At 57.2% G+C, this 26247-nt stretch overlaps 2 protein-coding genes across 2 annotated transcripts; one reads left to right on the plus strand and one right to left on the minus strand.

Annotated features, from left to right (window-relative positions):
* The first annotated feature begins 81 nt into the window (after positions 1-81).
* On the plus strand, positions 82-3614 carry TRAPPC2L (trafficking protein particle complex subunit 2L). Its single transcript, XM_049786305.1, has 5 exons — positions 82-138; positions 548-720; positions 2853-2940; positions 3124-3203; positions 3461-3614. The coding sequence occupies exons 1-5, from the start codon at positions 106-108 to the stop codon at positions 3504-3506; spliced, it is 420 nt and encodes a 139-aa protein (XP_049642262.1). The 5' UTR covers positions 82-105; the 3' UTR covers positions 3507-3614.
* A 2622-nt stretch (positions 3615-6236) lies between these two features.
* CBFA2T3 (CBFA2/RUNX1 partner transcriptional co-repressor 3) lies at positions 6237-24033 on the minus strand. The gene is made up of 12 exons (XM_049786298.1): positions 24026-24033; positions 16313-16432; positions 15679-15756; positions 12937-13175; positions 12760-12849; positions 11350-11534; positions 10675-10904; positions 9339-9424; positions 8566-8761; positions 8229-8297; positions 7832-8022; positions 6237-7066 (listed from the first exon to the last, which is right to left on the minus strand). The coding sequence occupies exons 2-12, from the start codon at positions 16407-16409 to the stop codon at positions 6776-6778; spliced, it is 1752 nt and encodes a 583-aa protein (XP_049642255.1). The 5' UTR covers positions 16410-16432; positions 24026-24033; the 3' UTR covers positions 6237-6775.
* Between the last annotated feature and the right edge of the window lie 2214 nt (positions 24034-26247).

Raw genomic sequence — 26247 nt, forward strand, 5'->3', positions numbered from 1 at the left:
CGGGACTAGATCGTCTGAGTCTGATTGGCCAATGGCCAGGTGGGGCGTGTCCACGTGGGCCCGTGACCAGTCGCTCGGTCACGTGACGCGCCGCAGCCGGCCAAGATGGCGGTGTGCGTAGCTGTGATCGCCAAAGAGGTGGGTAGGACGAAGGCTTGTCCCGCGACCACTCGCTCTCCTGGGGCCCCCTGGAGGCTGATGCTGCGGGACGTCCCCGCCGTTCTCTCACCTACCCCGCCTTCTCGGGGGACCTCGGAAGAAGAGTTTTTGGGAGGGCCCTTCTGCAGCCCCTCAGCTTATTGACTGGCGTGCCGCGGTCTCCCTCCCTCCCTCCCTCCCTCCCTTCCTTCCTTCCTTCCTTCCCTTTGGGTTTCTGGTGCCGTTTTATGCACGATGCCCGGGAACCAACTAGATTTCATTGGCCCTGGAGATCCATTTCTGGGACAGATACTGAGCTGGGTGCCTTGCTGCCCTATTAACGGCCTACTTTCAGACTTCCCTCGGTCATGGTGCTTGCGGGCTGTGCTTAATTCACCCTCTCTCGCAGAATTACCCACTGTACATCCGCAGTGTCCCCACGGAGAGCGAGCTCAAGTTCCACTATATGGTACATACATCGCTGGACGTGGTGGACGAGAAGGTCTCAAGTATGGGCAAGACCCTGGTGGATCAGCGGGAGCTGTACCTGGGCCTGCTCTACCCCACAGAGGACTATAAGGTGTATCCTTTCCAAGGTGTTCACAAGATGCATGAGGTCTGGAGGTACCTGCAGGGTCAGATAACTAGGGGGGGGGGTGTTTGTGATTCTGAGCTCATTTTAACAGATGATCATATTTGGGCTTCCAGACTGCAAAGGAGCAGGGCAGCCTGAAATCCTGACTTATTTTTTTTTTTTTTCACTTTAACAGGAGAGGGGTGTGGGGGAAGTCATGCATGCTGGCCTGGAACCTCCCTTTCTGAGTTCTCCTGTGCTTTCTCAGTGCATGGCATAGATCATGGTTGATATGAAATTGTCCTTGAGACAAATCAAATGACTTGAAGTGTGTGGAGTGCAGAGATATATGTTGAAGAGGTACAGTGACAGTAGCCCACCAGGCACTGCAATTTTCACAGTGTGGCTGTTTGGCTGAAACTTTTTGCCTTCTGAAACTTTTGCAGTTACTCTTCTCTGATGATAGTCCAGGGTCTGGGACAGTGGACTCCTGTTAAAGCTAACCAAAACTGGCCTGGACCCGGGTTGGGGTCTGGGGTTGGAGATGGCCAAGCCTGGGGAGGCCAGGTCAGGGATGCCCAAGGTCCGAAGAAAGCCCACCGCTCAATTGAGGAGACACAAACCTTGGAGGATGCAATAACACATAGGTTTATTCTTTTTCCAGGGGTCTGGGGTGTCACTGCAAGCTGGGAATTTGGTCTGCAGTGAGACCCCGAGAATCCAAATTCACAAACATTTAAGGGAACTCATATGATAATGAGCATACAGGTCAAAGCATTTCATAGGTTTATACAGTTTGAATCATCCAATGATTTTTTATAGAAAAGGCGCAATTTTCTGTCTTTTCAGCCCCTTCATGATATCATTTACCCCCAACTCCTAGGCTCATGGCATGCAAAGATATAGGTTGAACCCTTCAGGTGGTCGCCTCATCTACAGAGTGGAGAACCCATTCTCTCTCTCTTTTTTTTTTTTGGTTTTTGGGTCACACCCTGCAGTGCTCAGGGGTTATTCCTGGCTCCACACTCAGAAATCGCTCCTGGCAGGCAAGGGGGACCATATGGGATGCCAGGATTTGAATCAATGACCTTTTGCATGAAAGGCAAATGCCTTACCTCCATGCTATCTCTCCAGTCCCAGAACCCATTCTCTTGACAGCATAGTGACTGGAGCGATTGGGGAAGGGAGTTTGTTTATTATATCAAGCAAGCCAGGCACAGAAGCGAGAATAGCATTAAACTAGATTTTACCCTTATTCTATACCTATGTGTTAATTCCTTTTTAGTGACTGTATGCAATTATTCCTCTCTAATCTTCAAGGGCCATCTGCCCTCTGCAGGGATCTCCTCAAGGGTCGAGGTGTTCCCCTATTGGAATGTAAGATGATTAGTTGGTTTTCCCTCCCTTCAAGGTGTCTGGTGGAAAATAAGATGTCCTTGCATTCCGTGGAATGTCCTTTGTGATTTACAGCCTGGTCTCAGGAATCAGCTGTCTTCTTGGGCCTAGTCTCAAAAGTTACACACTGAAATCCAAAGTTAAAAGGCTACACCCCAAAATTAAAAGTCACCTCTTTTCCAGACTCAACACCCCGAGTTTAAGGCAGGACAGGGTGTAGCTCCACAGACACCAGTGGTTCCTTGTTTTTTTTTTTTTTTGTGGTTTTTTTGGGTCACACCCGGCAGTGCTCAGGGGTTATTTCTGGCTCCAGGCTCAGAAATTGCTCCTGGCAGGCACAGGGGACCATATGGGGCGCCGGGATTCGAACCGATGACCTCCTGCATGAAAGGCAAACGCCTTACCTCCATGCTACCTCTCCGGCCCCGGTTCCTTGTTTTTTGTTTTTATTTGTTTGTTTGTTTTTGGTCCACCTGGCAGCACTCAGGGTTATTCCTGGTTCTATGCTCAGAAATTGCTCCTGGCAGGCTTGGGGGATCATATGGGATGCTGGGGATAGAACCCGGGTCCATCCTGGGTTGGCCATGTGCAAGGCAAATGCCCTACTGCTATGCTATGGTTCCAGCACAAGTGGTCCCTTGGGAGGTGTCCACATGCCATGCTCCTGAATATGGCTACCATGTCCTCCAGGATCCCTATCCTACATGCACTCCCTGCCACATTGTGGTCCCTAACAAGCACACAGGTATGGCTATGTCACCAACTCCAAGGTCAAGTTTGTCATGGTGGTGGATTCCTCCAACACAGCCCTACGGGACAACGAGATACGCAGTGTGAGCACATGCACCCTGGTGGCGTATGTCTGTGCATGCCTGGGTGTATGCTTATACACATATGAACATGTGTGTTCCTGTGGGTGCCAGAGTTTGTGTATATGTCTAAGTGTTGTCTTCCTCTGGGTGTCTAAGCATATGCACAAGCCTGAGTTCTGAGAACTGTGGTCCCTTTTGTTACAGATGTTCCGTAAACTACACAACTCCTACACAGACGTGATGTGCAATCCTTTCTACAACCCAGGCGACCACATCCAGTCCAGGTGGGCCTACTACTCCCCCAGGTGCTCCCTGTCTACCCCACATAGGCTGGCTGGCTCTGCAGTGGCTACTGCACTCCAACATCCCAGACAGTGGTGAGGGGACTCTAAAAAACCCTCCCTCAGCCAAGGTGCTGTATGGAGTCTTTGGTGGGAGAGCAGCCCAGGAGCAGCTCCCTGACCTGTCTTCTCCCGTAGAACTGGAACTGGCATTACCTGTGGGGTGGGGTCTTATGGGGGTCGGGCTGCTGTCCCTACAGGGCCTTTGACAGCACAGTGACAGCCATGATGATCCAGGTGTGCTGAGGAACATCGGGGGACCAGCCAGTTTGTACGCACACTTGTCCTTATTCTGTTCTGAGTGTTCATGTGAGTGCCTGGGGCTCTCATTAAAGTACTCTGTCCTATGTGTCACCTGCTTTGCTTCTTTGTTGGCAAAGGTTGGACGTGGATGGGGGTGGGATGGGAGCCACGTTCCCACTAGGCATTAGTGCCAAGCAAGGTCCAGGTTGTTTTTCTTCTGCCACCCAGCACTAGAGGGCCCGACATCAGCATATGATGCAGAGGGCCCAAGGCAGAGTTTGTAGTAGATAAGAGTTTTGGGTATGGTGTGTGCCCACTTCTCCCAAGGAGGCAGCCCAGGAAATTACTCAACATATCTTGTAAAATAGAAAAGACAGTGAGCTGGAGGAATAGCACAGCAGGCCGCGCACTTGCCTTGCACATGGCTGACCTGGGTTCAATCCCTGGTATCTATATGGTATTTATATGGCTTCTCAGCACTGCCAGGAAGAAACCTAAGCACAACAGGTTTTGTTTTTTTTTTTGGTTTTTGGGTCACACCAGGCAGTGCTCAGGGGTTATTCCTGGCTCCAGGCTCAGAAATTGCTCCTGGCAGGCACGGGGGACCATATGGGACACCGGGATTCGAACCGATGACCTCCTGCATGAAAGGCAAACGCTTTACCTCCATGCTATCTCTCCGGCCCCCAAGATATTAGCAGCACCTTTTTTTTTTTTTTTTTTTTTTTGGTTTTTGGGCCACACCCATTTGACGCTCAGGGGTTACTCCTGGCTATGTGCTCAGAAATCGCCCCTGGCTTGGGGGGACCATATGGGACGCCGGGGGATCGAACCGCGGTCCTTCCTTGGCTAGAGCTTGCAAGGCAGACACCTTACCTCCAGCGCCACCTACCCGGCCCCAGCACAACAGGTTTGAGGCCCCCTCCCCCACCTCTAAAATAGACAAGAGCAGTAGGAAGCTCTATCTCCCGTGGACAGGAGGTTGTGACCCTGCCTGAAGCCTGCTTTGGTCCATGCCCCTTTGGGGTCATTTCTGGCTGTAGGCCCTGCCCCTCCCCATCCCTTTGAGAGCCTTTTCCTGTATACCCTGCACTTTATGAGTCAGTCTTGATCAAGTGCTCTTGAGCCAAGGCTTCCTGGTCAGACCAAGAACCTTCCTGGCCTGACGCCCTGCCTCTAGGAACTGCTCTGTTCCCAGTATCCCATCCCTTGGGACTCATTTCTAGCCATTTGGGTGAGATGGGTGACCCTATATGGGAGGGTTCCAGGAGTGTTGGGGTAGCAGGCACTGGAGGTGGGACTCCACTATTGAAGACACAGAGTAATGCACAGAGTAGTACTCCCTCGGAGCACCGCACATTGCTCTAGGATCCGGCTTAAACATTTCTGCTTGCGCAGTTTACCCCATTTTTATTAATTTTTCAGTATAGCAAGCGTTGCTTCTTTGTCTTCATAATCCATAATTCATCATTGGGGCCTGGGTGAGGGCTATATACATTCACATTAACATACATATGGGGGCCAGGAGCCCCATGTCCAGTAGCTGACCCCTTCAGCATTGTTCCAGGGGCTGGGGGCTCCTGGGTCCACTTGACCACTCCAGGCCCTTCTTCTTCCTTCTCAACATTACTAAGAGTGGAGTAGAGTCAAGGTGAGGCGAGAATGAGGGTCTCCCCAGGAATGCGCTGGGGGCTGCTGAGCTCTTTGTCGATTCTTTCTTTCTATAAAAGTGGGGTGAGGGAGCAGCTGCCATAGGGGAGCAGGCAGGCCGAAGGGTGGGAGGAGGTAGAGGATGAAGGGGCCCAGGACTAGGTGGCCCTCCTGTGAAAAACTCCAGAATCTGCTCTGCTTGAGGAGGAAGCACTGCCTATTGGGAAGGACGGGGCTCTTGCACAGGGGCTCTCTGCTCCCTTTAGAGGAAAGGGATCCTTGCATCAAATCATAGCATACTCAGACAGGACTGCATACACACCACACACATGCTGCACGCATGGACAGGCACACACTATGCACACAAACCGAACAAACCTATACGTCATGTCACATGCCTTGCACACAAGAGAAGTGTACATGCCACACGTGACATGACAACATAAATGACTCATGCAATCACACCACATGTACTTGCACCATGTGTCCTCTGACATGGTTGGGAGACGTCCTTGAGAACCACACACAGAATGAACACGCTTTAGACACATGGGTGTGAGGCACACTTCATACAGGCACACACAAGACATGACCTACAGATGCAAGGCCTCTACACACAACACGTGCACACCCACTGGGACGGTGGAGACGCCACATGTAGTTGTGTTAGGTTCTTCAAACCTAGCGTCCTCCACAGTAACAGCCAGCAGTGGAGATAGGCTGAAGAGATAGCATAGTGAGGAGAGCTTTTGCCTTTTATGTGGCCTACAGGGGTCCTATCCTCAACATCCCATATGGTCCCCTGAGCACCGCTAGGAATGATTCCTGAGTGCAGAGCCAGGAGTGAGCCCTGAGCATTGCTGGGTGTGTTCCAAAAAGCAAAACAGAAAAATAGTAAGGAGAGGACTTGGGAGGATCCCAGAATGGGATGGGTGTCTTTCTGGCTGCTGGAGTCTGGCCTTCCTTTGGGTTCTGGCTGAGCAGATGTCTTGTGTTTCCAGCCATTGGGCTTGTTTTGGGGATTCCCCCACCCCCCAAGCAGAGGTGTGTCCGGTGTCCTTGGCTGGCTAGCTGGTAAGGTAGTTTACAGGTATATGTCCTTTGCTTTACAAAAATTTTTGGAGTTCTGTTTAAAGCCAAAGAGTTTGACATTAAAGGGGAGAAAAATCTGAAAGGAAAAAAAATGTTTCTTGAGTCGGAAACTGCAGCTGTTTTACTATCCTTCTTGTCGCGCACCTGGAGTGGCTCAGAACTCCGACTATAAAATAAGTTTTCTTTCCCGTCTTTAATTAGGTAGGGACCAACCTCCCCCGAGTTTTCTCTGTCCGCTTCTGAGTAGCTCTTTTGCCAACAAAATTCCTCCCACTTCTTCAAGGAAAGTTTAAGCCACCCAACAATCGGACTTGCTTCGTGGTAGAGAAGCCGGAGAGTCGGAGAGGGGGCGAGGCTCGGGGTGGAGCAGGGGTTCGCGTTGAGTGCAGTTTCTGTTGGTTCTGGGTTTCTTTTGGAAAAGCAGTAGCAGCAGTGACTCCGTGGGGCTCCAGAGCCGGCGCGGTGTCCGTGGGGGCCCAGGGGAGGGTCGGCGGGTGCTGAGTCTGATGTCCAACAGCAGGATCCTGGGGTCAGTGCGGCGCAGCTTCCAGGGGACCAGGAGAGCCAGGGCGAGAAGGCTCCGAGGAACTGGGCTGGCCTGGACTGGAGGCGCCTGCAGGCATACAGGAGCCCAGACCAGTCACGGTGGCATCGGGAGGACCCGGCACCCCGTCGGCAGCGGCCAAGGGGCCCTGCAGGCTTTGGCCGCACACGTGGTGGTGCTTCTCCCAATCCTTGTGCTGGCAGAAGGAGCCGCAGTACCGCGCCGCGTTGCAGCCGCTGCACGTCTCGCTAGCCTTGCGCCCACAGTTCCAGCAGCTCTAGACGTGAGGGGAGAGAGATGACAGTTAGGACACGGCCACACGCTCACCCTGAGTGCCCAGCGTTGCAGTTGGTTGTAGACTGGGCGAGAGAAACCCACACCAGCCTTTGGGTGCAGGTTAAGTGGGAGCAATGCGCACATGGTAACATGGGGCAGCGCCACTAAGTGGTGCCACTAATGGTTGGGGCACAAGAGGGGCGGGTCTATAGTAGGTGCCACCGACTAGGAGAGGTGCTGCTAAATGGCCACAGTAGTTGGAGCTGCCAGTAGGCGGGACCACAAGTAGGCAGAGCCATAAAATGGGATGAAGTGAAAAGGGCGGATGAGGTTCCCCTTCTGCTCACAGGCCTGGGCTGATGGGAGCACAGCCTCTCTATCTCTCTCTTCCTGGCCTCCCTCCAGTCTTCACCCACCTCCGTCTTATCATGGTCTAGGCTCAGAAGTGGGGGGCTGGACTCAGTGGGAGAGGTTGCTTGCCTTGAATACGGAGTCCCCAGGTTCAATCCCCCAGATTCCATATAGTCCTCTGCGATCCCACTCCAAGAGTGATTCCTAAGCTCAGAGCCAGGAATAACCCTTGAACAATGCTGGATATGCCCCCCCCCAAAAAAAAAAATAAAAAGACTCGGTAGTGGTCTGGGGACGTGGCTAAGAGTGCCTGAGAGCAACGCTTCCCTACACTGGGAATGGGCCGAGATGAGTGGGTGTGACTCAGAGCCCAGGTCGGGGCTGGGGCGGGCACATGGCTGTGGAGCTGCCTCACCTCGCTGGAGTCCTCCTGCAGGCTGACGGCGGCCATCGCGTCCTCCGAGGCCTGCCTCCGCGCCGCGGCCAGCGCCCGCTCCATCTTGGCACGCTCTGTGCTGATGAGCTCGTGCGCTTTGCGCTCGGCGTCCTCCACAGCTTTCTGCAGCTCCGACATGGCCTGTCGCTTTACCTCATTCACGGCCTCCTCTGCCAGGATGCACAGGATGCACGGTCAGTCAGGGCGACACGGTGTCTGGCAGGTATCCGCCCAGCTCACCACGGGGTGTGCAGAGGTGCCCCTGGGGGGGGGGCATGAACCACACGACAGGGTCTGTGGGACCCTGGAGGTTTGTACCAGTGGCCCAGGGAAGGACACAGCCAGGGCCCAATCCTGCCCATAGCACCCCACTCACCAGCCTTCCTCCAGATCTCCTCAGGCATGTAGCTGGAAAGAGCCCGATGCAGCAGCTCTCGGGGGGCAGCTGAAACAAAGGGCCACTGTCATTTTCTGCCCTGAGTGAACCCATTTCCCAGCCCTGACCGGCATGCAGGAACCAGGCGGGGTCAGGGGGCCTGGTGGGCACAACACCACTACCACCTCCTTTCACCTAACGGTTCTGGGCTGTATTTCCTTACAGCACCTTCTCTCTCTGTGCTGAGTTCTGGGACCCCCAATGCACATATGGGGCTGGCCCACCCCCCAGTCACCCACCCTCCTTGCCAAACATGACTCCTGTCCCTGCCATGTACCTGGTTGAGGCCCCCCCACACCCACGGAGGTGCTGAGGGGCCGTGGGGGTTGCGGGGAGCCCTTCTTGGGGTCCTCAGAGTCGCTGTAGCGCCGGATCCAGTGGTTGAGCTCCTCACGGTCTGCCTCCTGGCAGCGGCGCAGCACGGTCAGCGACCTCCGAGTCTTCTCGGCCATATCCATGATGCAATTCAGGAGCTGTGGAAGGGGCCAGAGCCACACAGTAAAGGTCTTGCATTTGCCTTGCAAGCAGCCAACCTGAGTTCAATCCCGGCATCTCATACGGCCCTTCAAACCTGCCAGGAGTGATTCCTGAATGTCGAGCTAGGAGTATCCCCTGAGCACCGGCGGGAGTGACCCCAAAATAAAACAAAGCAAAACAAAAACAAACTGTGGAGGGCTAGTGAGTTCTGGTGTGTGCTGCTCAGAAGTGCCCAGCAGAGGGCAGCACTCGCCCTTCCCACTCGAGCCCGAGCTGCGAGCACCCAAGATGAGTCTCCGCAGGGCGTCCAGACTGCTGGTGGGAACAGGTGGTGGACTCCCCTCCTGCCCCAAGGTGGGTGGCCCTGAGCAAAGGGCTCCCAGTGCTCTGGAACTGCACTTGCTGCTGAGCAGGGTCTCCTCGTCCACCTCAAGCCACCATCAGCCACGATGCTATGTAGCAGCAGGGCAGAAGGCTTGGCTGATGAGAAGGGGGCAGGCAGGATGATGTAGGCGGGCATCCAGCTTACTCACACAAGCCAAGGATTCACCTCCACCCAGCCTGGACACTCACGTTGTTGAGGTGCTTCCACTCCTCGGCCCATTCCCGCTCAGTGAGCCGGTGGTCAATCACCTCCTCGGTTCGGGACCCGTGCACACCTGCAGGGCCAGAGGAACACTCAGGCCCTGCCCATGCCCTCAAACCTCTGTTCCTATACTCAAACCACACCCACTCAGGCACCTAAGCTCAGCCCAGTCTCTCAACCACGCCCAGGCATGCTGGCCTCACCCATGCCCTCTCCCAGGCATTTAAGCACTGCCCATACACTTAAACTACTCCCATGTCCTCAAAGCCCACCCAACGGACAGACCACACCACACCAACCCTTTCTCCCAAGTTGTGCTCCCAGCTTCTTTCTCTTTGTCCCCCAGGCCTACTCTGTGCTGTGCCCACTAGAGGAAGATGGAAAGAGGCCTCTGCCTGTTGCCTTGGGAGGAACACAACAGGCCTGGCCTCTGCCAGTTCCAGACTTTGGTGTAAACAGGCCCTCCCCACACAGTCCCTACACCTAGAAAAAGGGGATACTGTGGTACCTTTCATGGCCCGGGAAAGGGGGTTTAAGGGACCCCACCCAGCTTGCAGGTGAGCAGCCATGGTTTGGGGAGGAATGTCCTAATTTCTACATGATTTGCACCCTCTTTGCAGAGGACAGAGCAAGGCATGTGGGCAGGGCAGCCACGGGGTGTCCAGGCATATGCTGGGGAAGCTGAACTCACAGGCCTGCATGGGACCTCCATGAGCTGGGCCAGACCCCCTTTAGCTGTCGCCCCGTTAGAACATTGCACCCACCCCTGGACTTCGTATCATGGTACTCTCTGCCATGTGGGTGCTCATGAGAGCTACTCACAGACCCTCAGTACCCAGGTCCTGGGACTACAAGTCCATGTGGGACTTCCTGCAGAGTGCTCACAGTGCTGCTGCTGCTGCCCTGACCATCCCTCTCCCTCTGCCCTCCTTCCTCTTTCCCTCTTTTCTACTTCTTCCCTCTCAGTCCTCACCCCCTCCAAGGAAACAAGCTCCCAGGACTGAGAGTTGAGTTGCCCTCAACTCCGAATCACTCCCCCTGTGGACCCTGTGGCTGTGGCCCTGCCCATGGTTGAGAGTAAATGGATGGTGTCACCAGGCTGTGTGAAGCTCAGCAGGGAGCACAGTCTGCTCGAGCCTCTGGCATCATTTTCAAACCTGCTCTCCTGTCTGAATGCAAAGTGTTCACATATATAACTGTGATTGTGTTCCCCACAGTGCTCATCCCACCATATTCCTCACAAGGTGCTCCCTCATGGTGCTCCCCAGTATTCACAACAGAGTGATCCCTATATACAGACTTTAGCAATCCCAGCATGCTCACCAAGATGCTGATAGTGCTCACGCAGCTCCTGGGGTTCCGGGTGACGGTAGGAGTCACGGAAGTGGTGGGCCATGGCCATGTCCTCCAGGCGGTAGTGGGGGGCAGGAGGGGGCATGGACTGGGGCAGCCCGTTGCTGGGGCTGTAGCGCTGGGCTGGGCTCAGGGTACAGAGCCGCTTGCTGGGGTGGTCTGGGGCTGGCGGCTCTAGGTCCGAGCCATTCTCTTTGGTCCTGGTCCAAGGAGCAGAGGGGAAAGGTTTGGGTTCAGCGGGGGAAGGGAGGGAGTAAGAGGCGGGGGGCCTGGGTGTGAGACATCTGTTGCCCCTCCCCAGCTCTGCGTGGGGTCCAAGGGTCTGGAGGCCTTTATGGTGGATACAGGGGTGCCCTGGTCCCCATGAGCAAGACAGCAGCCGGACACCAGGCTCCAGCTGATCACTGATTCTGAGCATAGCCACATAGAGGGGCAGCAGGCACTGTCCCATCCTGGTGACCTTGAGCTGGGGTACAGGGGTATTGCCAGCGGTTGCCTGTGGGCTTGCTCAGGCTGTGGTGGGGTCACCTTCCCGCCTTCCAGGGACCCAGTGGGTCCTCAGAGTGGGCCTCCTTGGGGGTAAGTTGGATTCCCAAGGTACAGCAAGTCTTGGGGTATGACTGGTTCTAGGGGGACGGGGTGCACCTGTCGGGAGACTTGCGCTTTCCGTTCTCATGGGGGCTTTGCAGGAGCTCAGAGGAGTCAGACGGAGAAGAGGCCACAGCTGCATCCAGCAGCAGGTGCTCGTGCTGTGCCAGGTACTGAGCAGGCGTCTGCTTGGCCAGGCGAGCACAGTGCACCAATTCGCGCTGCAGCCCTGGGAGGTTTGCCTGGGGGGGGGGGGGCAGACACAGGCACATGGGGTTTAGCTCTGGGGATGCCATGTGCCCTTCTGGCTTCATGCTTCAGGGATGGCTGGTGATGCCCTCACAGGCTGGATCGCCCACTGCCCACTGAGGCTGCTGGCCTGTCTGCCTGGCCCTACAGCTCAGCTATATACAAGGGTCCACAGTTCCTGGGGTGTTGAGGGGTGGACCCTAAAATCACATTTTCTTTTTGTCTTTTCTTGAGGGACCACACCCTGTGATGCTTAGGGAATATTCTTGGCTCTGCACTCAGGAGTCACTCCTGGAGGTGCTCCAAGGGCCCTATGGGGTCCTGGAGATGGATTTGGGTTGGTGGTGTGCAAGGTCAGTGCCCTCCCCAATGGACTATTACTCGACCCTGTCATTGTTCCAAAGTTGCACAAAGATTCTCTGACTCCTACCGTCCAGAGCCAGTGCATTTCTGGGTCATCCACTCTGGGCCTGCTTTTGTTTGGGAAGCTGGACACGGGCCAGCTGCCATATGGGGGACACATTAACCAGAGGAGCAAGATGACAAACATGCCCTCCCACCTCCTGCTGCCCAGGGAGGTGAGTGCCAGCTGGTGAGGGCGTGGACACATCTGGAGTCTGAATGGCAGGGTACCCTTGGGCTTTGGAGAGGCCATGCATGCTGCCCTCCCAGGCCCAGGGAAGAGGCTCAACTCACAGTTTCTGTCCTGACTGCTGAGCTGGGTGAGAGCTCCCAGAACCCCAATTTTACTTGTTCACTGCAGAGAAGGCCAGGCATGGAAGCCCAGTCAGCCCGTCAGGCCCAGAGCCTGTGTGTTCTCGCCAGAGCTCATGGTGGGTTTAACGGGCATCAATGACACCACTTCTCTGGCTTCCGTGCCCTAGAGGCTGCTGGGGGCATACCGCTGGCTCCTATGGCCCCTGTTGCCACACTTTCAGGTGAGAATGCCCTGAGGTGCCCTTCCCTGTGGGTGCAGCCTGATCCCACCAACAGTAGATGCAGTGATGGGGCTACAGAGCTGATGGGATTTGGTCCTGGAGCCAGGGGAGTGTCAGGGACCTACATACTCAGGTCTGACCTTGATGGTGGTGCTGGGGCTGTAGAGATGGGGGTACAGAGATGAGGTGCAGAGTTGGGATATGGAATTGGGGTACAGAGATGGGGATGTGGAGTTTGGGGTGCAGAAATGAGTTGCAGAGACGAGTGCTTGCTGCTTACCTTCAGGAAGGGGATGACGAAGGGGCGCAGAGGGAAGTTGGTGGCCTCCTGCAGCCTGGAGTGGAATTCCTCAATGGTCAAAGAGGAGTTCTGCAGGAGGTTCCCAGGGTCAGCCCACGGCCCCGCCGGCCCCCACCCCACCTGCTGGCCTCCCCTACCATCCCCTGCCCTGCTCACCACGAGCCCCAGCACCAGTGACCGTACTCGGGCCCCGATCTCAGGGGAAATGTCGCGGCCAAACTGCTGCAGGGTGGTGAGGAAGCGCTTGAGTTTGCAGAGCTGCCTGGCGCTGCAGGTTGGGGGCAGGTGCTGTGCACAGAGCGGGGCTGTGGATGAGGGTGCTGCGCCGCTGCTCACCCCGTTGGGCGTGGCTGAGGCACCGCTCAGGGCCGTGGGCGAGTGGCCACCGTTCATCACTACAGAGGAATAGGTGGGGATGAGGGCCACCGTGGCTGGCCTGGCACCTGTGCTGATTGCATCTGGTCAGGAGCAAGTGCACTGAGGTCCAGCAAGCCACACCCAAGGCTGCTGGGTCCCCATCCTCACAAGATCAGTGTCCACTGTCTGCTGGGGTACCCTCAGAGATCTGCTAATCTATATATGAAAGCATTTCCATAAGGTTATTATCTCTGCCTGTTAGCCCACCTACGACCTTCCAGGTGGGGGCGCTGTTGAGAGCCTAATAAATAGTTTGGAGTGAGGTGCTCTGGGTCTTTTGGGACAGTTTTACTAGCTGGCTCGAGGTTTTTTGGAGCTGGTGGTAGGCTGACAAAGGATACTGCATCCAACCTTCTTACCCTTTTACCCTCCTGTCTGTGTGGATTATTTGCCGTGGATAAATATTACCAAGATCTCTTTCCCCCTCCAAAGGGGAAGGGGAATGGGAATCAATTTCTCATTCTGGGAGCTCTTTGAGGCTCCATCGATAACCAGTCAAGGAGTAAACGGGACCCAACAAAAATCCTCTCCCTCCCAGGACCTGGTACTCCTCAAAGCCACAGATCCCAGAAAAATGCCTAGAAGCACCATCACCAAGATCCTGGGGAGCATTCCTGGGGCTGCATGATGGCTGTAGGGAGCTGAGGATCACAGTATCCACGCAGGTCCCAGGGTGGACATATGCTGAGCGGGTGGGTGGTAGGCATGAGCAGAAGGAAGAGCTGATCTGTACCCACCCTCCTGTGCCACCTCATGGGCCCTGCCTTAAATGACCTGGGACTGCAACATCAGCAGAGACCCAGAGTCCTGTGGCCTCTCTGGGCTCTGGGTATGGGAGCAATACAGGCTGGCCACTCCAGCCTTTAGCTTCCTCTGGGACCTCCGTCCCAGTTTTGTGGCCTGTGTGGACCCTGGACCTGGGTCATGCCCAGCCAGTGGGTAGGAGGCCAGAGAAGTGGGGTCCTTTCTAGCCCATCTCCTGACTTGGCAGCCCAGAACCTCTTGTCCTATGGTAAGTGCCCTGCTGTTGGCCTTGCAGAGCCCACAGATCTTCCTGCCAGCACAGTGACTACCCCGTTCCCTCTGCTGCCCCCATAGGTGCCCACCAGAAGCTCCAGTGGGTTCCAGACCCCTGAAGTCAGTGTGAGGAAGACTAGCATAGGGTGCTCGAGGGGCTGGACACAGGGCCGGACACCCTTAGTGTCAGGCTGGACACTCACGGCAGGGGTAGCAGGTGGCCTCGCACCCACCCCCAGCCACAAATTCCCCCTGTGTTTTGGAAAACAAGGACTTTACATGGAGGGGGGTCTGTGCTCCCACTGAGCCTCCTTTTTCCTGGGAGAGACACCAATGAGCATGGGGGTTTCTGTGGCACTCCTGCCTCCAGCTTATGGGACCGTCTGCCTGTGGCCCAGGTGGGAATAGCTCAGCTCGGTGGGTCCATCATGGGCAGCTGCTGTCCATGGCATGGGGGGAATTCAGGACTGATGGAGACAGGTGGGCATGAAAATGTGTGCCAGGTGGAGGCACCCCCTACAAGACCCCCCGGAGACACAGGCACCTGCACTCTCAGCTCCGGGACCCCCAACTTTCAGGCTTGCAGTGACCCTGGCCCCAAGGCCCCCCCCACCTAGTCTGGGATCCTGATCAACCCTACCTGATCTGAAAGCCCCACAGCACCCCCATCTGATCTGGGATCTCGAGCACCCCCACTTTGTCTGAGACCCTCAGAGCACCCCCATCTGGTCTGGACAAACCCACCTGCCTCTGGGATCCCCACACAGTCCCCTCCTGGCACTGTGCAGCCCAGTCCTGAGGGGCTAGATCCAGACATGGAGCCCTGACCCTGGTCCCTGCGTGTCTGGCAGTCTTGTCCAGATACCCCATACCCAGACATGCACATGCTACAGCCAGATGAGGACACATGTCACCCTGAGGTGGCCGTGCATGGGGCTCCCTCCTCACAATGCCCGGTGGGCACAGAGGGTCTGACTGCGGCCACCGTCCCTGTCCATGCCCCAGCCTGGCCACCCCACAGGCCCTTACCCGCCCGCTCGGGTCCTCCCGTGCAGCCCTGCAGCCTCGGCGCCTGTCACAGAGTCTCCGAAAATAACCCTGGCCACAAGAGCCTGCTCGCCCAGAACAGGTGTGTTACTAAGTTAGAGCACACACGTGTCCCGCTAGGCGGGACAGGACTCATGCCAGCCCTGGGGTCGGGCCCAGGGCCCTGACAACCCTCCGATGGCCCCATGAGCACCCAGGACAAGAACCAGAGACACATGGGGAAATGGAGGCACAGGCCTGTCTCCCTGAGGCTACATTCTTCTGTTAGGTTTTGTTTTGTTTCCAGTAGGGAAACAGAGACATGAACTTGCTGCCTGAGGCCACACAGCAGGGGCAGCAGTGCTGGGTGGTTGCCATGTGGGCCCCCTTTCCTATTCTTGGGAGGCCCATGAGGGGGATTTGGGGGTCTGTACTCACAGAGGCAGACCATGGACCACTTCAGACAGCTGTGCAGACGGCCAGGGGGCAGTGACAAGGCAGGCCCATCATCTGAATCTGAGGGGGAGGGGGGACCAGTCAATGCAGGCCAGAACTCAGCAGAGCACTGAAGACAAAAGGTGGTGCCTTCACAGACCTCCAGGACAGAGCTGGGCCACAGTTTGTGCATATGGATGGGAGATCCCAGTGCTCTGAGGGATTACAGTGCCACACTGTGCCCCACTCCCCACCTTGGGAACTTGGCTCAGGCCCAGCCGTGCTCTAGGGTCAAAGCAGCAAGTCTGCTTCTGGTCAGCTTGGCCTCCAGGCCAACCCTGGAGAAGTCGCTGCTCAGCTAGGCCTCATTGGCTGCTCGAATCCAGGAATTCCCAGGTCACAGGGGACAGTTTGGGAGAACCAAGGTGCCAGCTTGGGAAGGTTCGTTTGTCTCAGAACCTGCTGGACGTTTGCTCCAAAGCTCAGGTATCAACTGGGACCTACGGTGCTCACTTATCATCTACCCATAGTGCCCCCACAGAGGCTCAGTGGCTGGAGCAGGCTTGTGCATCAGGCAGAACGCCCAGGTCCTGAGTCTAGCTCTGAGATTTGGGACCCGGCAGTCCTGGGTACTCACGGGGCTGGGTCGTGGAGGGGGGCTGTCTTAAGGCTCCCTGGGATGAGGTGGGTATGGAACGGGGTTGTGTCCTCAGTTCGGCGGGTGAGTCCGGCATGACTGCGGCCTGGTCCAGGCTGTCTGCAGGGGCATGGACAACACATAAGAATAAAGGCCACGTCCATCCTCTCTCTGTCACTCCTGTCTGCAGCTATACACACACTTGGTGGGCAGGTATGACTGCGGAGGGCTCCTGAAGGGCTGGCTCCCTTCGTGTCCAGGACACAGCTTCTTCTGAGTTTCATCTAAGCCTGTGCGGGCAATGAAGGCAGTAAGGCATAGGACAGATTGCATGTGTAGCATCCTTGGATGAGGACAAGACACAGGCATGATCACTGTCACCCACCTACCCAGCTAGCCGAAGCGCGACCATTCTCAGGCAGAGGCAGTCGGGCAGCTCCCAGGGTGACCCACAGACCCACCTGTCCAAGTTGATCATGAAGCCCCTCTCACCTCTGGTCTAGTTGCCCCAGTTGCCCTGGGTGCCCAGGGCTTCTTGTAAGGGGGTGAGGCCTGATGGACCCTGAGTCCTTGGTACTAAGATTTGGGGGTTTTAGCTGCAAAGGTGAGGTGTCTCCCATGAGCGACAAGCAGGGTCTGTGCCAGATCCTGTCTTTGGTGCTCCTGGTCCCCTGTACTCACTGTCTTGGGTGCCCCTGCCCCCCTGCATGCCCCTCCCAGGGCTGCTCTGTGAGCCACAGGGACTGGTGCTCATGGGGTCCTCTGGGCAGCCGTGAGTGGGGACTCTGGCAGGTCAGCTCTGCAGACACCTGCTGTCCCTCAGCTGTAGCACTGCCCCTCCCCTGCACTCCCGCTGCCTGTCAGGGTGACAGCCTGGCACATATGTGCAGCAGCTGTGCCGCCTGCCCTGGGCCTGGTGACGCGCAGAAGCACAGGCCACTGGGCCTTGGCTCCAAGGGACAGCACGTCCGGCCAGCCCTTCATGTGATAGGTGGCTGTCCACACAGGAGTCGGGGTGCCAGCATGAGTTGGGGACACGGGGGCGGGTCACAGGGATGAGTCTGGGAATACACGTAGGAGTGGGGACATGGCTTCATCTTACAATATCTTTCCTTTCAGAGTTGCCCTCGGGACTGGGTCAGGGCTGAGAATCGCATCTGGAAGCCCCAGCTTTGCATGGTCCCCTCAGAACCTCCAGGTGTGACCCCCAATATAGATCTGAGCTGACCTTGGCAGCAGCTGCCTGGGTCCCACCATGCCCTAGACAGAGCCCAGTGAGAACAGTCCAGGAGCAGGGCTGGAGTCATGCAAGATCTGCACCCCCGTGCTTGTCTCTGAGGGGGTAGAAGATTGGGGCAGGGCTGAGGTGTAGAGTAAGGTGAAGGGCGCCCATGGCCATCCCTGTCCTGTGCCTCCTGCCACACAGGTATGCACACGCAGACCTGGGGAGGGTGCCCAGTAATGTCCCCCCACTTCACTGAGCCCACCTACCTGTACTCTGACCCTGTCACCCACTCTGCTGTGCCTATCCTGGCAGGTGGGTGGACATCTGTCCTCTGCTCCCCTCTGTTCCTCTGGGAGTTGGCCCCCACTCCTGCCCCGTTCCCACACCCCAGCCCCACAGGACATAGGAGCCTGGCTAATCAGAGGCGGCTGGTTCCCAGGAGCCGTCACTGAGCCTGGACGGAGAAAACTGCTGTCCCAGCCGGGGAGCTGGTGGGAAAGAACCCGGAATGTGCTGGAACACGCCAACCCATCTATCACTGTCTGCCCTGTGGCCTGGCCTTCTAGACTCTCTGGAGAGGCACCCACTGCTTGTTGGGCTCCAGCCTGGATGGTCCTGCCGTCTCATCTCTGTTGCCCCGAGACTCCTTCAGCTGGGTGAGGGGTCGTGGGCACCTTATGACTCCCTGCACAAGGCCCAAGAGACAAGGGTGTGGCAGGCAACTCCAGAGGCATACCATCAGATCCAACACTGGGCAGCAGAATGTACCCCTCAATGTGACCTCAGACCCCATCCTACCCAGTCCTTTCAGTGTCTTCATGGACCCTACCTCTGCAATAACCCGGCCCATATGCCTGAACTGGCCCCCTGGACCTGAACTCACCCCCTGTAATGACTTCACCAATTTCGCTCCTGTCTGGCTCTGCCCACACCCTGTAGTGACTGTCCCTACCCTACTCTGCCCCTGCGTGGCTCTGTCCCTATCCTGCCCCTACTCCTGTCCTTGCCACCCCGACTACTTCCCTCTGTGCCTAGGATGGAGCTAAGTGGCAGAGGTGGGAGGGCGCTCCCAGGTCCAGGCCTGGCCCGGTGGGCCTTCCTGGGGCCAGAGCAAAGTTTCAGAGTAGCGTCTGTCCCCCATGGGCTGTCTCTCAGCAGAGACCCCTCTCCTGGGCCCTCATGAAAAAAGTTCAGTGCTCTCATCATGGGAAAACAGCTAGGGCCTCTACTTGGGGAAGTGGGGGTTTAGGGTTCCTGTGCTCCCAGGGGAGACCTCCCACTCAACAGGAAGCTTATGCCCCTCCTCTGTCCAGGAGGAGGGCTGTGCCCCACTGGGGTTGAGGGAGGAGCTGATGATTGCTCCACCCACACAGAAACCCTTTCCCAGAAGTGAGCTCCCAGCCCTGCCTGGTCTGAGATGGTCAGATCTGACATACCCTAAGTGGCCCTAAACCTCAATCCTCAATTGGCAAAATGAGTTTTTTCCTGGCTGTGCACTCAGCAGCAAGGGCACCAGGCTCCACAGACAGAGGTGGCACAGACACAAGTGGTATGGACACAGAGGGCACAGCTTCGAGTGCCATGAGATGTGGGCATCTGGTTGTGTTTGCAGATAAAAAATTCAAGAATCAGAAGGCTGTAGTGACCCCAGATGGCCCTCCAAGGGCACAGAGCTCTATCGCTAACCCTGAAGAGAGTAGGCTCTCTCCAGCAATCCCTTTTAGGTATTTCTGGGTGCAGGGTCACTCACTCTACAAACACACCTATGGAGGTGGCCTGGGGCAGCAGGCAGCTGTGTGCTCAGAGCAGGGATGACAGACACAGGGGCTCTTGGGCCAGTGTTCAACTGAGATTGCAGACAAGCCTCCCCCCTCATGCCCAAACGAGCTTTGAGCTTCTCAGGGCAGCCTCTGCCACCCTGGGGTCCTCAGACTCCCTCCTGAGATGGGAAATGTTTCCTGATGTGCTAGAGACTCTAGCATGCCATTCCCCCCCACTTATGCAGTGGGCTCCCACATCTCTGATCCCTGGTCCCTTACAGTTGGGAGGTCTCCAAACCAGCCTGCAGTGGGGTGTCACCCCTCAATCCCCCCAGGACTGTGTCCCGGGGCCTCCTGCTGAGCTCAACCTTCCCATTCAGGAGAAGAGGGAAGTGGGGCCAGGAACCTGCCTGTGCCATTGTTTATGTAAACAGGTAAATTGTTTCCTGCCTCAATTACAAACATCTGCCACATAAATGAATGCCAATTAGCTCATCCTGTTTTTAATTACTCTGTTAATTACACGAAGCAGCAGAGAGGGGAGAGGCAAATGCCTGTGCCGCCCCCCCCCCCCCATCCCAGGAGAATCCGGAACCCGCTGCTTCCCAGGGGGTGGCATGATACTAGCCAGGATTCCCTGGCCAGAGTGACTGGGGGCTGCTTCCCACAGTTGCCCTTTTGGGGCCCCTCATGCAAGTTCCCTTTTGCCTCCCATCATGCAGTCACCATGTCCCAGCCTCCACCTGGGTGAGGAAGCGGGTCCGGGACAGAGGTGATGGAAGGGGTCTCTGGGTGAGGAAAGCAGCCCCGCCCACCCCAGGCCCAGGCATCTACCCCAACACCCGAATATAGTGGGTTCTTCCTGACTACTGTGGCCAGGAGTGGCACCAAGCTCAGCAGCTCAGGGAGTCCCAGAACTGATGGATCTTGTCCCAATACATCCCAACTCCTGAGGCACAGCTGGGTCAGAGCTTCTGGCCCTGGGGACCCCATTCCCCATGCCCTGGGGACCCCCCACTCCCACCAGGCACCGTGCATGGTTGTGGGGAAGGCCAGTCTGGGCTCTGAGATAGGGCTGGGCCCTTTCCTGGACCTTGTACAGCCCTTTTACAGGCTGAGCCTCAGGCCCTCACAGGACACCTGGCAGAGTGGGTGTATGGTGGGTTTCTGCCCAAGGTGTCTGCAGCCCCAGTCAGACCTCTAAGGCTGGGATCTATGTACCAGGTGTTTCCTGTGTCCTGGCCCTCAGCTGCAGCTGGGCCCCTCTGAGTTGGTGCATCACACTGCTAGGTGTCAGGACTCCCCAGTGGATTGAGGCGAAAGGACCCATCCTGGGGTGCTGCTTCACATGCATATCCCAGGGTTCTCTTAGGGGTGGACTGGGCTCAGGGCCTGTCCCAGGTGGGGGGCAGAGGCCGTTGACCACAGTGTAGATCCAGAGGGTGGCAAAGAGGGCGTGGATAGGTGGGTGGGTGATGCACCTGTGGGGCAGAGCCCAGAGCACTGTGGAGTGGACAGGCCAGGGCAGAGCCATGCAGGACAGGAGAGACCCCAATGGGCTTGAGAGCCAGAGTTGCACCCAGAGTCTCACAGGTGCAAGACCTTTGGGGTCACCATCTCTAGGGAGTAAGCTGTCAGGATAGCGCTGACTTCCACAGCCTGAGAGGCCCCACATAGTGTTTTTCCTCCCAATTCAGATTCACTTTGCCTCATGGGGACCAATGGAACATGGGAGGATGGTCACAGCTAAGGGACTAGGGGAGCTCAGTTCACAGACACCCAAGCCAATATGTCTACACCCTACACTGGGCTGGGACAGAGAGGGTAGTCCTTCAGTCCTACCTGAAAGCATAGCCGACTCCAAGGCTGACTCGCTTCACTTCGCCTTACCCCTGACCCTTGATATAGGTGCTGGCCCTGGGTTGAGGGTTCCTGGTGGAGTGGGACCATCCAGGAAGAACAAATCAGCCTTGTTCCCTGCTCTGGCCTGTTCTGGTCCCATCTGTGGGTTTGGGCTTGAGGAGCCTCACTCTGAGGTCTGACTCACCCAAGTTGTCCTCCTGCCTGCAACCAAGGACCCAACAGATCTGACAGCTGGGGACCCCGGAGGGTCAGGCCCACACATCATGCCAGATAGCATCTGCCCCACATATCCCTGCACGGGCACCCCACGTACCCCATGTGCACCCATCACCCACATGCCTCCTGTCACTCCAATACCCCATCACCCCATATACCCCATCACCCCATACCCTGGTAGCCCCCACTACCCACATGCCCTCATAACCCCATGTGATTCCCATCACCCCATATGCTCTTTGTCATCCCACATGCTACTGTGTGCCTGTCCCTTGGATGGACTGTGCCTTGAGGTGGGGGTGAGTCTGGTCTCAGAACTGTGGGGACACTCTGTTCTCAGCACTGAGGAGCCTTGAAGCTGACTCCCATGGAGCCTCCCCACGAACCCTGCACCCAATGTCAGAAATGGGCTTCCGGGCCCGGAGAGATAGCACAGCGGCGTTTGCCTTGCAAGCAGCCGATCCAGGACCAAAGGTGGTTGGTTCGAATCCCGGTGTCCCATATGGTCCCCCGTGCCTGCCAGGAGCTATTTCTGAGCAGACAGCCAGGAGTAACCCCTGAGCCCTGAGCACTGTAGGGTGTGGCCCAAAAACCAAAAAAAAAAAAAAAAAAAAAAGAAAAAAAAAGAAATGGGCTTCCAGGAAGTACTGCGGCCCATTTCCCTTTTGTAGGCTTAGTCTCGGGGTCTGGATGATAGACAGCAAGGGACATATGCAGAAGTCCTGATGCTGGTAGGGAGGCCCAGAGGAGGATCTGACCCAGCTGTGCTCCCAGTCCCTGCCCCTGTTAAGCAGTCTATGTGTCAGTGGGGCCTGTGCAGCTCTGCCTAGATCTCCCCATGTGTGGATGCATGAAGGTGCAAGTGTGCAATGAGCAATGGTATAGGCAGACATGGACACAGTACACACAGTGGGCACATGTAGATGCACATACATGGGCACACAAGATGCATGACATACACATATGTATATGTAGACAAACACATGTACATGCGACACATAACAAGGCACATGTTGTATCGTGCAGGTGCAAACACGTGCACATGTGTGGACATGACATACATATACACGTCACAATGCCTGGGTGCATGCAGAGGAAAACATAGAGACACACATGCATGGATGTGCACAGATGCAAACAAACATACACATATTTGTTGACACACAGTATATGCACGAATGTGTGATGCAGGTACACAGAAACCTGCGCCCGGACACGCACTCAGGCAGTCCCTTCCTCCATGACTGTAGTGAGAATTGATTGTTGCCCCTCTGCCTGGGGGTGGGGTCAGACAGCTCAGGCTCACATGCCTGCGCTCATGTGTAGAAACGGGTGTGGGCAATTGAGAGCCCCAGGGCCTGCCCAGAGCCCAGGGAACATGGCATCCCCCTGAGAGTCCTGGCTGTGTCTTCCAGATCATTGCCCATGGCTGCACAATCCTCGTGTAGGAAGGAAAATTAATTATTTCCAGTCAGGTAGAAAGGAAAGTATGTGGAGCTCAGTCAGTAGGAATATAACCCAGAGACCAAGATGGGCTGGTGGGTGGTCCTGGGCAGCCCCAGGCATTGGCCCCAATGTCCAGAGAAGCCCAGCCCCAGAAACCCACCCAGTGAGGAATCCTGTCCTGCTCGCTCATGCCCGTGCCCAGTTGCACTTTCGTGTTGTTCACAGGATCGGTCACTACCCCTACTGACCCTCAGGAGTGAACTGGGCTCTCTAGAGGGCTAGGACACAATGCCAGCTTTGCCAGTGTGTCCAGGCTCAGTGGCACGGTCTGCCCACCTCCTGCCAGTCGGCAGGTAAGGGCTGCCCAGCCCCACCTGCCTTAGGGGTGCAAGCGTGGGAACTTTCTCTACCCTCACAGGAACTTGTGAAGCACAGTCAGGCTACACAGTGACCACGGCCAACCCTTTTCCTGGGGTAACTGCTCTGAACCCTGCTCCGGTGCTGGAGGAAGTCACACCCAGTGGACATAATGAGGCCGCATCCTGGCTCCGTCTCTGAGAGGGGAGCCAGTGGCGTCTGGACCCCAGAGCCTGTGCAAGCTGCCGCCCTGTCCTCCTGGGCATGGATGGGCAGGTCTGCAGGTTGGTCACCCCTTTACACCAGTTATGGAGCTGGGTCATAGTCTGCGCCAGTGCCAGGTGGCTGGGGCGAGTGGCAACCCAGCTCCAGCCTTTGCTTTGCTTCTTGCCCCCAGAGGAAGCTGCTGCCCGGCTCTGACTCTCCAATCGTCTGTACTTGCACTGGTCAGCACCCCACTGTCCCTACACACAGATGGGGACTCCCCAAAGCTGCGAGAGAAACCTGCCATCACAGCCGAGGGCACCCAAAAATGAGGGTCCTCCCCTCTCTGACCGCGCCTGGGGAAAGTCAGCCCCGCTCCGGGGTCTCTGCACTTTAAGCCGACCCCTTAACCACTGACCGGCCCAGCCGTCCCTGGGCCAGCGGGAAAGGGCTGGAGGAAGCTGGGCCGCGACCCCCACCCCAGGCTGGCTCTCCAGGTGCCTCCACACCCCGCACCCCTCCGCTGTCACTTGGGGTGGGGGGCTTTGCAAACCCCAGCGCCCGTCTGCGTGACTGCCCAGCCGTGGGCGCGGCCCCTTGGCGGGTCTGACCACACCCCCCCAGTTCTAGCCCCGCGCTCACCTGGGGGCTCTCCGGTCGGTGCCAACCAGGGCGGGCGACGACGGCCCCACCCCGCCCAGGCTCCAACTTTGCAAAGTGGGGAGAGGGCGCCGGCACTTACAAGCGTCTGGTCCGCGGCTGATCCCTGCACGGCCCCGCCGCCCAACTTGGGGCGCGCGGGGCGCCGCTGGCGGGAACAAAGCGCGCTCGGTGCCCGCCCCTCCGGCCCGCGCGCCCGGGCGCGGCGCGTCTGGGCTCCGGCTCCGGCTCCGGCTCCGGCGCGCCCAGCCCGACCCGGCCCGGCCCGCCCGCCGCCACCTGCCTCCCGGGCGGCCTCGCTCCGCCCCGGGGCGCCCGCCGGGGAGCCGCGCGGGGCGGCGGGCGGGTTCGGTGCGCAGCTCGGGGCCGCGCACACGGGGCTGGGGCTCCCCCCGCCCCGGCCGCCGGCAGGGGGCGCCCCCAGACCCCGCAAACTCCGGGAGCAGCGGGTGCTTGTACCCCTCCTACTGCAAGACCTGTCGGGGCCGCGGTGGCTGTCCCGGGGGCTCGCGTCCAGCCAAGGCGCGCGCCACTCACAGAGCAGAAACTCGAGTTGACCCTGTCCGGCTCGGATACCCTGGGCTTCTCCTATGCCTGAGTACCCCACGCCCGTCTGAGGAAGCAGGCAGAGAAACTGAGGGCACATTCCCTTCCCTCCTAGGCAAGGCTGTCCCTGTGCAGGGTGCGGTTCCTAAAACAGTGGCCCCTCCCTGGCTTTCCCCTGCTGAAAGGCACGGTGGGCATCGCAGTTCTGCGGGAGAGACAGGGTGCCCTGGGCTTCCTGAGGGGAGCAGGGGCAGGGCCTTGGACAGATCCGGCAATCCACGCCTCACTCTCAGGTTCCTGCCACCAGGACCTCACCAGCATCCCAGGAGGGTTCCTCCCTCCCCTGCCTGTAGGGACCCCAGACTCCCGGGGTATGAAATGACATTCCAGGTGGATCCGACCACGCTCCCATCAGGGTTCTGAGAGCCCAAGATACGGTGTCACAGAGATGAAATCTCCACATGGGGGGCCGGAAAGATAGCATGACGGTAGGGCTTTTGTCTCGAATGCAGAAGGACGGTGGTTCGAATCCCGGCATCCCATATGGTCCCCCGAGCCTGCCAGGAGCGATTTCTGAGCGTAGAGCCAGGAGTGGCCCCTGAGTGCTGCCGGTGTGACCCAAAAACAAACAAACAAACAAAAAAAAACAAAACAAAACAAGCAAAAAATCAAACTGGATCTCCACACGGTTCCCATAGGCAGGCGTGACTTGTCTGCAGGGGCTCCTACCACTGCCTGAGCCCGTCACCGGACTCCAGGCCTTCAGAAGCTGTCATGAAGGTGACAACTCTGCATGGCTGCCAGCACACATCCCTCACTTATGACCCCTCACCTAACAACTAACTTCTGACCTCACTTCTCACCTCTGACTTCTCACCCCTCTTCTTTTACCCCTCACCTTTCTCCCTTCACCATTCAACCTTCACACACCCCTGGAGCCTATCTTTCCCATCACCAATCAACCCTCGACCCTCATCTCTTTTCTCTTCCCTTTCACCTCTCCCCTCTTCACTCTTTCTTTTCCCTGTCCTTTGTCCCCTATTTTTGTCCCCTGCCCCTCTCCCTTTTCTTCTGTCCTCTCTCTCCTCTCCTCTCTTCCCTCTTCAGTCTGAGGACATCTTCCCGAGTCTGGTCAGTTCTTTCCTGTCCTAGTCCTGGTCTCTCAGGACTCTGTGGGGCAACACTATGTGAAGTGTGTCCTTGAACAGGCAGACAGGTGTGACTGAACTGAGGGTAGGGGTGTCGCTCCGACATGACCCCACTGGTGGACTCTCCTTAGTCCTAGTGCCTGTGACACTGAGCAGCTGAACACTGTCTGGACTGGCCAACCATCTGCTGGATTGGGGTCCCGGATGTGGGTCTGGAGCAAAACCTGCCTACCAGTTTGTGGCCATGTCCATGTCCACTGAGGTGGCAATGCAGCGGGCGGGGGCATGCACAGTGGACTAGGCAGGTCTGGTGGATGGGGCATGTGTGCTGGAAGGGGCCTAACTGCTGGGCAGGGTGTATGTGGGTGGTCGGGGACACGCATGTGGGCAGAGACATGCAAGTGGGCGAGGTAGAACTGATGGGAGGGGCATGTAAGTGGGTCCTGTAGTTGGGCAGGCCAAAGAGGTGGGCGGGGAAATACACGTTGGTGAGGTGGGGGTGACAGTGTA

This window comes from Suncus etruscus, chromosome 14 (assembly GCF_024139225.1).
Source record: "Suncus etruscus isolate mSunEtr1 chromosome 14, mSunEtr1.pri.cur, whole genome shotgun sequence".
Lineage (NCBI taxonomy): Eukaryota > Metazoa > Chordata > Mammalia > Eulipotyphla > Soricidae > Suncus > Suncus etruscus.

Bases quoted from the DNA above. Each gene is read 5' to 3' on its own strand.
- TRAPPC2L (XM_049786305.1), top strand. From the start codon at position 106: ATGGCGGTGTGCGTAGCTGTGATCGCCAAAGAG. The intron at 139-547 runs GTGGGTAGGACG...CCTCTCTCGCAG, and splicing joins TAGCTGTGATCGCCAAAGAG to AATTACCCACTGTACATCCG. The intron at 721-2,852 runs GTATCCTTTCCA...ACAAGCACACAG, and splicing joins CCCACAGAGGACTATAAGGT to GTATGGCTATGTCACCAACT.
- CBFA2T3 (XM_049786298.1), bottom strand. From the start codon at position 16,409: ATGCCGGACTCACCCGCCGAACTGAGGACACAACCCCGTTCCATACCC. The intron at 8,298-8,565 runs GTACATGGCAGG...CCTTTGTTTCAG, and splicing joins TGTGGGGGGGCCTCAACCAG to CTGCCCCCCGAGAGCTGCTG. The intron at 7,067-7,831 runs GTGAGGCAGCTC...CCTCACGTCTAG, and splicing joins TGCAGGAGGACTCCAGCGAG to AGCTGCTGGAACTGTGGGCG.